The sequence below is a fragment of the Colletotrichum graminicola genome (assembly GCF_000149035.1).
Source record: "Colletotrichum graminicola M1.001 genomic scaffold supercont1.53, whole genome shotgun sequence".
In the NCBI taxonomy this organism is placed as follows: Eukaryota; Fungi; Ascomycota; class Sordariomycetes; order Glomerellales; family Glomerellaceae; genus Colletotrichum; species Colletotrichum graminicola.
The window spans coordinates 47,797-60,615 of NW_007361057.1; the positions used below are offsets into that span (position 1 = coordinate 47,797).

The window sequence follows — 12,819 nt, forward strand, 5'->3', positions numbered from 1 at the left end:
TTACGTGACTACATCGTTTAATTATAACGCAGGTGCATCATTACCGAAGCTTTTGCTTTGGGGTGCAGTTGCTTGCCCTGACCTGCTCGTAACACGCGCTCTATTCTAGGACTTCTTCCTATAGGGGCGACGGTCTCGGGCTAGAAGCCTGCCATATTCGCTCTGCAGAAGCGGCGACGCAGAAGGTTGCGCCAGCGGACCTTCGTATGCGTTGCTTTTGGACTAATGTGTACGCTGAAGAATGCTTCGGCATACCTGCGTACGCCGGAGCCTGCTCAGGTAGGTTCGCCGAAGCGGCTTAGATCGCAAGCAGATCTTCGCAAGTAGAAAACTGCATAAGAGAATCTGTACACGCAGGAGCCTACTCAAGCAGGTTTGCCGACGCAGCTTGGATTGTGTTGTAGTACATAAGGTGCTGCCTGCAACCAACGGCGTTGTTTTTGGGACAGTTATAAGCCTAGTTATCTACAGCTGTTATGCCTTAGTGGTATAAGTGCAGCTTTAGCGTCTAAGCGTTATAGATACTGCAGGTTTAAATCCCGCGCAGGCTGAGGAAATGGCGGAAATGCACTAGTGGTAGTCATACTACAGGAGGATTCTTTTTGTCTGATGTGTTGTACTTCCCGTCCTGACAGCCATCAACAGCACCACCCTCATAGTTGCTTGTTCCTACAAAATGAAAGAATTATTTCGATATAGTTATTTGAAATGTATATGTGTCTGGAAAATGACGTATTCCTTGTGGTTGTCACAGTTCTCAGGGTTCGCAAGAGATCCGGACAGTCCCGCTTGATCATTCTTCGTGCATACTTCTCTGATGGCCCATATCCAACGGAAACCTTTCCATCGCCCGCCTTGAACGTGCGTACAACTTTCCGACGCAGAATGCATGTATCAAGCCTTTTGATTGCCGTCATACAAAACTTCACATAAAGTGTTGATATCTCGAGGCAAAAACTTCGCTCGGTACGGCCTGGGCATAGACACAAGTGATGTGGCATCGGCGTTCCCAGAAATGGGGAGATGGTCAACGTCGTCGTACTTCTCAATCTTGAAGCTGTTGAGAAGCCTCATATAGACAATGTACAGTTCTCGGTTGGCCAGGAGATAGCCGGTGCACATGCGGTAGCCAATGCCATACGTGAACAAAGGCGCGTCGGGCTGCTCCAGCCAACGTTCGGGACGGAAGACTTCGGGGTCGGGCCAGAGCTCAGAGTCTAAGATGAGTCAACGATTCGTTCGAAAGATGAGGATTATTGTTTCAATAAGGCTTACCCATGTTACAAGCCCATGCATTAAGGAATATCACAGAGCCCTTGGGGATTATCGTCTGTCCGTAAGGAACATCGCGTACAGACGCTCGAGGGAGGGCGAGTCGTAGAACGGTGTAATATCTCAGCGACTCTTTAACCAACGCCACGATGTACTTGCACTCCCGGTCGTCTTTTGCATTGCACATGGGCTGCTTCTCGCTGTAGAAATCTCGAATGGCCACAACAGCCTTGTCTTGAATGTCCGGTCGCTGAGCTAGCATGGCAACAAACCAAGCCACCTGTGTAGTGAGGGTGTCAAGTCCGCCGGAAAGCATAGTCAGACTAATAGAGGTCAGCTCCGCCTTGTTGAGCTTTGCTTCTTTGTCCATGATGACATTCGCCTGAATGCATGGTTTGTGGGTGCCGTTCGCCATGCGCTCGTCGAGACTCCTGTTCAACGCCGTGAGGTAGGCGTCACGTCTGTTGCGCATCTCGCGTGCCTTAGCCGACTGCATGTTGACGGGGTTGAGCCGAAGTAAAGGGATATAGTCTTGAAGATTACCAGTGGTGGATCGGAAGCGGCTGATTTCTTCCTCGACATGAGTAATCTCCTTGAAGAGTCCATCTTTCTGACTGCTCATGCGAACCCCCCAATTGAGCGTCAACGCCAAAGATAGTGAAAAGCGCTGAATCATTGGCATTGGATCAACAGGGTCCTGTCCAGCCTTTCCATACTCATATAATTCTTTAATGAAGTCTCTGGATTCAACGTCAAGATGAGGTACATATGTCGAGACAGAGGGTCGGTTCAAAGCCGAAGCAGCACCCTTACGGCGACGCTTCAGGGAATCGCTGTATGGAGAAGTACCAATGGTGGTTCCGGCGGTGTCTGAAAGAACCTGTGCGTTTCTTGTCAGGTCCCAGAAGTAGATGATAGGTTTCAGCGGATAAAGGATTGATGTGCTTCCACTTACCTTGTGAAAAGTGTAGAACTCTGGACGCGAACTGAGGGCCTGGGCATGCCGCCCGAAAAGAACCTTGGCCGCTGCAGAAGTGTTTACAACGACTATGGGGACATTTCCCAGCTGTATTTGGTAAACTCCTCCAAACTCTTGGGCCCATCTACGGTATTGTTCGGCTGCATTGAACCGGATGTCCCAGAGATTACCGATGAGGGGCATCCCTCGAGGACCATCGAGCTTAGCAATCCTGGCATTCGCGCGAATGAACTCGTTTGCAACGATGTAGATAATGGATACGAGAAGAACCGAAATGGCAACCGACTGCAAAGCATGATCGAGAACCCTCTGCTTCAAAGCCAAGATGACTGTTATGATAGCCATGACGATGACATGCTATTTCTACAGTCATGGTATTTGGGAATCGTGTGAGATGATTGCTTCAGTTAATATTGGTAAAAGTTCTTCCAGACTCTACTGTCGGTATGAAATATACATGTGAAAATTCCAAAGTTTGCCATCTGTCACCAGCTTTGATACCATGGCCTAATCATTGCAGGCAGTCCCGTCGGTTCTCATCGGCACAATGCTACAGCGGACAGCACACGCGCTGCTACATTATAAACCTGTCGGAATCAACATCAACCTCGGGCTGTGTCCCACCCCTTCAGGTCTCTTGCAGATACAAGCCGGGAGGACACCCCGCACGGGATGTTGCAGTTGTGTGTGGATAATGCGGGGTGCGGAACCTACAATTGGCTATGTTTCGAGACCCAAGAAAGCTCAGACACTTCTTTTGCGAGGTTGTACACCCCATAGGCCAAAGTGAGTTTTTTTCCAAGCCCAAATGATACGGAGTTACTTGCTTTACAACGGGTGGGGTCGGCTGAGCTAGAGCGTTCTCACAGACCTCCCATCAGATCTAAAGGCATGCAAGGGAGTCCAAGCTACAGAATACTTGGCTTGATTTCCTTCTCAGAAGGAACATATGTACAATTACTTGTAAATCCTGTTGTTTCGATAGGTAAATTCCTATGAATCCTCACTGGGCTTGAGACTGGGCAGGTCAGAGATGGATTAGGTCACGATGGGTGTGAGCCATGCCTTTTATATCCCCAGAGGCTTTGGTCATCAGTCTGCGTTTCCCACAATCGTGTAAAGGTTCTGGCACAGAGGCATCCTGACGAAGCCCAGCACACTGATTCCGTTTCCAAACCACGACAGTGAGCCTGTTGGGTTAAGGTTGGTGTAGTTCAACTTCAAGGCGTTCTTCATCCAACCGCCTTCCAAACAATCGCCATAGGCAGCCACGACGATGTCCTCCTTCGTCACTCCGCACCATTGCGTGTCGTCCATTGTTTATGTGCCGCAGAATGCTGATCATCACGCGGTCAGAGGAAAGGTAGTGAAAATTTATCCAAATGATACGCCTATGAGCATAACAGAGAATATCCTATGGACGAAAAGTGATATTGGAGAAAGCAGAGAACAGCGCACATAAATATCAACTCTGACGGTATATGTAAGATTCTCGCCGAGGAAGATGCTGCTTGTATTGCGTAGAAATATAAGCAACGCAGTAATCAGCATCTTCCATGAGGACCAAACCAAAGAGAACACCTAACTAGAGAGACGTAAATATGAAAGATACATAGTGAGCAGATGGACTAAAACGTGTGCCTCAATCGAAACGCAAGATATATACATTGAGAAATCGATAGGACGGACGACTGGCCAAACAGGGCAGAAAGGGGTGAACCCCAGACCAACCTCCAAACTCTTATACACATGGCAAAACGTGTACGAGTCAATATGTCTAATAATTCTCAGATCCAATCTAGAAAGATATTTTCGAAAAGCTGGATATTGACAGAGCAATCGTCAAAATGGTAATTTGTTTAGTGGTAATAAGAATAAAAGCAATAATAGTGCGGTAATGACTGTGTGTATTCTACTGTAGCGACTAACTGTGTTTGTAATAATTATGATTCCCTTCTCTGTAATGACTGTGATCATCGTCTACCTGGCAACTGCCCCCCTTACTTGGGACTTTGGCTGGCAACGAACCCATCCTCTCGCGATATATGATATCCGGGTCCATGAAGCAACAAAAGTGTCTTTTCTTCTAGGACTTGATGGTATGAAGGCCGCTTTCCAATCACTTGTCCTCTTTCTTCACATCGATAGTCCATTGGAGACAGAGGCCTGCTTGGTTCCCCCCCGATGGCGTCTCTGCGTCTTCAGGGCGCGGTTTGCCTAGCAATATGTCAGTTCTTCACAATACAATGCAAGTTGGAATGTCTTTCACTCACACATAAGCAGCGATTGCAACTGCCTGCGGCATTGATTCGGATCTTCCCTCAGCCAATCGAGGGCGGATTCGAGGTTAGACCCCCTCCCCTTAGGCTCGCACCAACGAGTATGAGGCTTGCCCTTTTCATTGTCGAGCTTCCCATTGGAATTCTCCCGGCCGGGTTTGACGACATGTATGATGAATCTGTATGACGAAATCTTCTTCCCGTCTTTGTTGTCGTAGACTGAAATACCCTTCGTCTTGGCCATCTTGCCGTCAGTCTTCGCGTTGAACCAGTCGTCGTCACTCCATTTCTTCTTGTGTGCCTCTTTGCAGAAGTCTTCAACCCATTGAGCGGCCGTATTCTTGTCGAACCTGAGACCTCCAGTACTGCATGTCTGGGTCCATCTAGGAATCGGCGCCGAGGACGTCGTACTGGTCTTTTGAGTAGTTGCTGTTTGAATCGGTTGGACAATCAGTGTCGAGCCTTCCTTGGGCAAGGGTCGAAGAGTCGTCGAGGCTGAAGCTGGGCTTGCGGTCTTTGTCTTTGTCTTTGTCTTTGGGAAACAATTACACACCTTGCCTCTGCCGACCGAGAGACCTAAAGGTGCGCATCTACCAGTCTTCCCCTCGGGGCAATGCTTGCAGTCATTATCGGTTAGGCATGTTGGGTCGCTGGTCTGTATCTTCGGCAAGCAATTACAAACCCTTCCCCTGCCTCTCGATAGACCGAGAAGCACACACTTACCCATCTCTCCGTGGGGGCATGACTTGCAATCGTCGTCTTTGGAGCACGCTGGGGAGGTCGAGGCAGGTGTTGTGATGGAAGCTGGCGGTGGCTTGGATGTCACTGATGGCAGTCCGGTGGTCTCGGCTATGTTCGTGGCCGAATATGCGGGTTTCCTCATGGAAGAAATTCCAGGAAGTTCACAGACTGCTGGGTTCAAACCGTCTCGTCGCACTACTACCTCGCAATCTGGCCACTGCCATGACATCTTGATTTCCCAGTTCGATTCCGGCAGTCCTTGGAGAATTTTCCATTTCAGTTTGTGAGACTTATATGTCGCGCCGAGACTGTTATTGGAGATCTCCTTAGACCGTCTCTCGAGGTCGGAGAAGTTCTCGAGGAGCTGGTCTTTCAATAGTCCTACTTGGCTTGAGACCGTTTCCTTCACCCCTTGGCCGTTGTTGCTGAGCTGCTTGTTCATATGGTCTCTGAAAAGCGGTGCGAAAAAAAAGCCTCCTGGTTTTGTGAAGAGCTGAATCGTAGGGTTCTGAGCTGCTAACTCCCGGTCTACTCGCTGACTGTCGTCACTGGGTCAGCTAGCCAAGCCAAACCGCATGTTGTCACATATTTGCGTCAAGATTGCACGTCAAACTCACAATTCTTTGTATATCCTCGAGTTTGTCTTTTGTGCCAACTCCATGGAAGCCTCGATATTACTCAAGGCAACTCCATGTCTTATGCGGTGGAGGAAATCCAATTGCGCATCCACTGCTTCAAGTGCCTCATCAATTGATGAACCAACAACCTTTTTTCCTCTCGCATCTTGAACTCTTCTCATGAGAGTCGGCAGACTCCTTACAATTCCCTATAATAAATGAGTTACAAGATGTTCTTGGATTGAATAGCCTAGACGAATCTTGGAATGTTCATTCAACCATTGTGTCATCCTAGCAAACTCCACGTTCTCCTTTGAGGGCAAGGCTTTGTGCACCTTGAAGAGTAAGTTCTGGGTCCCTTTCGCATTGTTTCCATGGGCGTTGAAAATGTAACGTTTGAAGTCGTTCCAGGTCATGGTTTCCTCTTTCTTTTGCCCAACACCTGGATCATCAAGAACTATCGTGCTTAAGAACTCAGTCAGCCAGCTCTTCTCCCATACATGGTCCAATGATGGCCTGTTAGCACATCTCTTCAGACCAAAGACCGAGCAAGTGGACGCGAGGCTGCGGCCCAGCGAAACAGGGAAACCATGTTCTCCTATCGGAGTTGCTGGTCTGCCATTGCTCGAGACGCTCCATCCACAAGCCAGATCGGAAAGACAGATTGGATAGGCAACTGCTGCGTCTGTCACTTCCCAGCGCCAAATCTCGGCCGGACGCTCCCTCGAGCCCTATGCGCAAGACATCTCCGCCCGCCTGATCAGCCATGGCCGGCTGGGATCTGGGCCACTGGGTGCGAGGGGGGGGGGGGGGGGGGGGTTGGCTGACGCGGCCAACGGACTTTCTTTTTACTGATTTGGCCAGGCCTCGAGGAGATCAACGAGACCGGCACAAAACAATGTGTCAGGCTTAGGTACGGGAGTGACTTGGGGCAAAGGTGAACTTGGAGGCGGGGGTCACGAGGTCAACGTTACAAGACGGAGCAAAGGTTTCAGCACCAAATCGTTGTTGGCGTCAACGTGTAACTGTCTTCACTGACATTAACAGCGTGTTTGACACCGTGTCAAGGCACCCTTTCCTACCCTAGTTCTAAATCCAGCGATGAACCGGACCCTGGCGACGCAGGGACGGGAGAAGAGATACTCACTCCCTTCTCCGCCCCGCGCAGTTCTATCTAGCATTGTGTACCGATCAAAACTTTTCAAAAAGCCACGACCTTGTATTATGATAACCGTGAAAAGCCCGTTTACCCCCTCTTGGACCGCCCTCCTCCGAGTGGCCCCACTCCCTCCCAGGAAAAAAAGCAAACAAAAACAAGCCGGTGTGGAAGGGAGAAGGAGGGGGGCATTCGTTCCCTTCGTGAAACACATGCAGCGCCGGACCACATGTTCTCCGCAGATGAGCGCATGCGCATGCGCGCTTATTTGGGGAAGACGGCCTTGCCGGCAGCCTTGGCGGCGGCGAGGGCGCCGGAGAGGCCAAACTGGCTGGCGACGCCGTCAATGCGGTGGTTGGCGTTCAGGTTCTTGACGACGACGATCTGGAAGCAGGTGGCGCTGCCCTGGCGCGAAGCAATGACGGACCACGCCAGGAACAGCTCCCAGATGCGGTACCACTTCTGGCCGTACTTGGCGTTGACGGTCTCGGCGTTGCCGAGCCAGTTACGGTACCAGCGCCAGAGGGTGCCGGAGTAGTGGACGCCGATGGTGTCGACGCTGTTTGGCGCGTGTCAGTTGTTATTTTGCAGCGACGATGATATGGATGGGTGGTTATTTGTGTGCTTCTTACCTCTTGATTTCCCAGCCGGCGCTCTCGAGGCAGCCGACGTAGTTGGCGAGCGGGGTGGAGGCGTCGGCGCCGGGGAAGATGTGCTTGTTCAGGTACAGACCCCAGATGAAGTCCTCGTACTGCCAGGCCTTGCGCAGACCGGAGAGCTGGACATACATGGCACCATCGTCCTCGAGCATGTCGTAGCATTGGCGGAAGAAAGTGGTGAGCCTGCGGATACCGACGTGCTCGCCCATCTCGATCTGGGAGATCTTGTTGAACTTCTTGGTGGGGATGTCGCGGTAGTCCATGCAGAGGATCCTGCTCTGGGTCTCGGGGATGCCGGCGCGGCGGAGGGCGTCGTTGCCCCAGGCGGCCTGGTTGGTGGCGATGGTGGCTCCGGTAACGTGGGCGCCGTAGTTGACGCTGGCGAACTTGGCGAGGGTGCCCCATCCGCAGCCGATATCGAGCATGGTCTCGCCCTCCTTGAGACCGAGCTTCTCGCAAACAATAGCCAACTTGTTGTCCTGCATCTCCTCGAGCGTCTCCTCACGGTCAATGTCGGAGAAGATACCGCTGGTGTAGACCATGCGGGGGCCGAGGAAGTACGAGTAGTGGTCGTTGCCCTTGTCGTAGGTGGGACGGATCTGGTCCTCGTCCTGCTGACGCGAGTGGAACAGCACGTCGGGGGCGAACTCAAAGAAGATGAAGTAGAAGAGGGACCAGGTGAAGGCAAAGTTGGACCAGTCGTGGCGGTACTCGAGGGCGTCGAGGAGGTCACCGTTGACGTCGACGAGGCCCTCGGTGTACATCTCAGCGAAGGTCTGGATGGGGATCTTGTTGCGACCGCTCCATCGCTGGCGGTCCTCCTGGTTCTTGAAAGTGATGTAGTGCTCGACAGGGCGGCCGGGGAGCTTGGCCTTGTCGTTGATGCGCGGGGCGAACCTCGTGGAGATGTACCAGAAGCCAACGAGCAGGGGGACGACCAAGAGGACGAAGAAGAAGATGAAGGTCTTCAGGCCGCCGCCGAAGATGCGGGTGATCCAGAAAGGAACACCCAGAAGGACAGCTCCGAGAAGGTAGTTGGAGAAAGACTCATTGCCAGGGCCTTCGGCGGGAAGGGGAGGGTTATTGATGGTAGGGTACTGTGAGAGAGAGAAAGAGCGAAAGGTTAGCATTGGATCGTGGCGTGCGATGACAACATGTCACGGCGAGGCCAATTGGCGCGGAACAGCGTTTCAATTGGGCCCCAACGGACGTCAAAAAAGGGGGTGATGCGATACTCACGTTGGTCGTCTTGACACCGCAGTCCTCGTTCGTCTTGAACTTGGAGGGCTGGGCCGCAGGGGTAGCAATGAAAGTAATGTCACTCTCAAGCTCGGCGCCCTGCTGGCGCTTCTCGGAGGCCATGGTGAAGGGCGTTGCCTTGGGGAGGAGGTGGTTTGCTCAAAGGCTTGCGGACTGTGTATATCGCGCAGCTCCTTTTTTTCGGGTGTGTGTGTGCGATGTGTGTGGTTGGACATGTTTGGAGTTTTGGAGGTGTGGACAGATTTAAAGCTGCAAAGCTGCACACTGCAATCCGAACCAGTCGGGGTCTGCCCCCCCACTCCATGGTTCTGGTTTCTAAAGTAAACAGATTGCAGCGTTTCTCGGACACCCACCGCCAAATTGGAACATCCCCGCTTTTACGGACGGTTTCCAGCAGAGGGGGGGTTGCACGGGACTGGCTGAAGAGGGTCGTGGATGGGTTGATAGACGCCGAGACACCCCTGCGGCCCCATGGATTGCCAGGCCGTTGAGGCCACATAGGTATCCGTACTCGGTACGGATAGTGTGTATTACTACGTAGTACGTAGGAGAAAAGTCTTCACCGCCCGTGAAAAGTAGGGGTCCCGGTCGTTTGTCCCAGTTCTCTCCTTTCCCCAGATTGCCAATCTTGCTTGCGTTGCCTGAGATAGGATTGTCGCGAATCAGCATGCACAAAACCATGATGCATCATCAATCGCCGCAAGTCCAGACAACTGACTAATACCATGTACTATCATACCTACTATCATACTACCATGCATGTATGTCATGTCCCACTTGTGCAAACTACGGTACAGGACCAGTGCTAACCACGGATTTGTGCCTGTACCTGGGTAAACAGTAATACCGAGTACCTGTATTTTCAGGCTGTGATGGGGCGAAGCAGCCAATCGAATCCCGTCCCTGACGCAGTCGGACAGCATCAACCTTGATGATCTTCGTCTCGTATTCCGAGGCCACGACGTGCGAAGCCCTGACGTCCAAATTAGGTAGTTTAGCCTCCGAACCGGCTGGCCCCTGGCGGGAATGGCCATCACATGCTGCTGTCGCGCGGAAAAAACCTTGTCCAAAGTGTGTGCGTGTGTACGCAGTAATACTGGTTCGCATTCGGGCCGGAGAGTGTGTACCTGCCTGGACGGTATCAGTGGGTCCTTCCCGCCTCTGGCGGTGTGGGTGGGTATATGCCTACCTACCTGTCCGCTTGCCCGTCCCCGGCGCCGGTCCTGCTGATGCCGAACGGCGGTAGTTCCGGGGCTGCGAGGCTTGATTTGGCAACGGCATGGAGAGATTGCTGAGCAGTGTGGCGTGGCAAGGGAGTCGGGCTTGTTTGAACGGAAACAACCCACACAGCCCACGTCACAGTAATCGATTCCAGAGACGTGCGCCCGAGAGGTAACAGATGTGGAAAATATTACATATATCAACTACAGCTTGCGTACCTCATCAGGAGCGGTCCGACTCCAATCTAACCACAGGCCGTGTGACCACACAGCCGCCATCGTATGCGTCAATGTCGATAATCTATCTACCCCAACTCCTAAACACCCAAACGTGATCCCAGCCTCATCCGGAAGCCTCTGCCCACACCCACACGAGCGAGCAAGCAAACTTGTTGGTATCACAGGGATCGCGATTATAAAGCAGTAATAGTTCAATTAACTACTAGTTGCTTGTTAAGATAGATAATTAGAAAAAGAAGAAGAAGTTGTTGCTGCGGATATTTGTGGTGGTGTAAGTGAGCCGCTAGGGTAAGTCACGTAATAGTAAATCACGTGACTATAGATTAGCTTTACTATTAAACAGTTAAATATCCTAACACTAGTAACTTTCTAAAGTAAAGGAAAATCGCTATAAATAGCCTAGATACTGCCTAGCAGCTAAAAAGCTTAAAAACGTAATAAAAATTAAAAGTATAAAAGTATTTAATACTTTTTATCTATATAATCTGTTATATAGCTTAAGAAACCTATCCTTTTATATTAATTTAAACTATCCTGTTTCTAACTAGTTATTTTAGCGCCTTATTAGGTAATAATTTAGTAAATCTATTAGTAAGATTATTATTACCTTATATTTATTATACCTTATAGACCTTATATTACTTATATAACTACTAAAGGGCTATAATATTAATTATAAGCCTTTTTTTTTTATAGTCCTAAGCTTAATAAGGCACTTATAGAGTAAGTATAAGTTAGTATAAAGGATTATTAGTATATATAGTAGCTTAAGGTAGTTAGTAATTATTATAATAGTTATACTAAGTATATAAGTAACGTTAGTACTAGTAACTATACTATAGATCTTAAAGGCTAGTATACTTTAGGTAACTTACTTACACTTTATTAAGCTAAAGTAAATAATATTACTAGTTATAGTAAATCTATTACCTATAGTAGTACTTATAAGTGCCTTATTAGTAAGAATAATAATAAATCCTAGCTATAAAGTAAAGTCCTTTAAGTATCTACACTTTTAGATTATTAGCCTTAAGGGTATAGTAGATTTATTTAGTAATAGTTAGTAACTTTACTATTAATACTTATATACCCTTATATATTAGGTAGTCTTTAAATTTAATAATAGTTTTATAAGTAGTACCTTTAAAGGTATTAAGTAACTATTCTTTAAAGTCTTTAGTAGTATATCTTTATAGCTATTAACTATATAACTATATAAAGCTATATTATATTATTTAGAGTATAATAATAGTACTTAAGGCGTTATATTACTTAACTTAGGTAAGGCTATTAGGAATATTAGCTAAATTAGTTATACCTTATAGTTATATAATAATAAAGGGCTAGCTACACTTTAGGATAAAATATAGATCCTTAATATCCTATAGATAGATATACTTCTTTACCCTAGCTAGCGCCTATAGTTTACTTTACCTTTTACTTAGTCCTTCCTTTACTATTATTACTTTCTATTAGCCTTACTAACCTCTTAAATATAGGCACTTACTTTTTACCTATAGGGTTAAAGGTAAATCTATATATTAAAGGAATTACTACTATTAGTATAAATAATAATAAAATAAGTAGATAAATAATATAATATAAGGAGGTATAAGTAAGAGATAAAGTAAATAAAGAGATAAAATAATAAATAAATAGATAGTAGTAGATAGCTTTAAGGAGGCCTTACGCTTTAGTAACATAAAGAGATAGCTTTAGGGAGGCCTTACGCTTTAGTAATATAAAAAGATAGCTCTAGGGAGGCCTTACGCTAGATCTTACTTAAAGAACAAGAGGAGACATATACTATCTCTAAAAAGAGATATATATAGACCTTACTTTTTAGTAAGTAGGATACTATAGTTAAAGATTTTTAAAGGAAAAAAAGTAAAAAGTTAAGGTTATATACCTTACTTAAAGGTAAATAATAAGTAGTCTTCTTAAATTAATTAAGATAATAAAGTTAAGTAAAAGTTATATTAGTTACTAATAACTATACCTTACTTAAAAAAAAAAAAAAGTAAGGAGGATAGTATAGTTATTAATAGGTATTTAAAGGATAAAAAAAAGCAGGTAAATTAAGGTAATATAAGTAACCTCTACCTTTTTTACCTTACTTAAAGAATAAAAAGAGGTATACTTACTAAAGGTAACACTTAGCTACTAATTATCTAGTTAAGGGAGGAAGTTATAATTACTATAGGCTACGCCTAGCTAATAATATAATATTAGAAGTATATAAAAGTAAAATTAGTAAAAGCTATTTACTTATAAATACTATATTAAAAGTAGATTACTTAGGTAGTTTTTACTTAACTACTTTATAGCTAGTCCTACTAGTAAGATCTTATTTAGATAAGAACTTATAGAAGTCTATTTACTTATAATTTTATATA

General features: G+C 47.2%; 4 protein-coding genes across 4 annotated transcripts; all 4 read right to left on the reverse strand.

Moving 5' to 3' along the window:
- Positions 1 to 894: 894 nt before the first annotated feature.
- On the reverse strand, positions 895 to 2,596 carry GLRG_09843 (cytochrome P450; the record flags this gene model as incomplete). Its single annotated transcript, XM_008100528.1, has 3 exons — positions 895 to 1,217; positions 1,276 to 2,152; positions 2,228 to 2,596. 3 exons carry the CDS (start codon positions 2,594 to 2,596, stop codon positions 895 to 897), a joined length of 1,569 nt encoding a protein of 522 aa, XP_008098719.1.
- A 747-nt stretch (positions 2,597 to 3,343) lies between these two features.
- On the reverse strand, positions 3,344 to 3,568 carry GLRG_09844 (uncharacterized protein; the record flags this gene model as incomplete). Its single annotated transcript, XM_008100529.1, has 1 exon — positions 3,344 to 3,568. The coding sequence occupies one exon, from the start codon at positions 3,566 to 3,568 to the stop codon at positions 3,344 to 3,346; it is 225 nt and encodes a 74-aa protein (XP_008098720.1).
- An 802-nt stretch (positions 3,569 to 4,370) lies between these two features.
- On the reverse strand, positions 4,371 to 5,713 carry GLRG_09845 (uncharacterized protein; the record flags this gene model as incomplete). Its single annotated transcript, XM_008100530.1, has 3 exons — positions 4,371 to 4,468; positions 4,525 to 4,959; positions 5,254 to 5,713. 3 exons carry the CDS (start codon positions 5,711 to 5,713, stop codon positions 4,371 to 4,373), a joined length of 993 nt encoding a protein of 330 aa, XP_008098721.1.
- A 1,595-nt stretch (positions 5,714 to 7,308) lies between these two features.
- GLRG_09846 (cyclopropane-fatty-acyl-phospholipid synthase) lies at positions 7,309 to 9,065 on the reverse strand (the record flags this gene model as incomplete). Its single annotated transcript, XM_008100531.1, has 3 exons — positions 7,309 to 7,603; positions 7,677 to 8,800; positions 8,943 to 9,065. The coding sequence occupies 3 exons, from the start codon at positions 9,063 to 9,065 to the stop codon at positions 7,309 to 7,311; spliced, it is 1,542 nt and encodes a 513-aa protein (XP_008098722.1).
- Between the last annotated feature and the right edge of the window lie 3,754 nt (positions 9,066 to 12,819).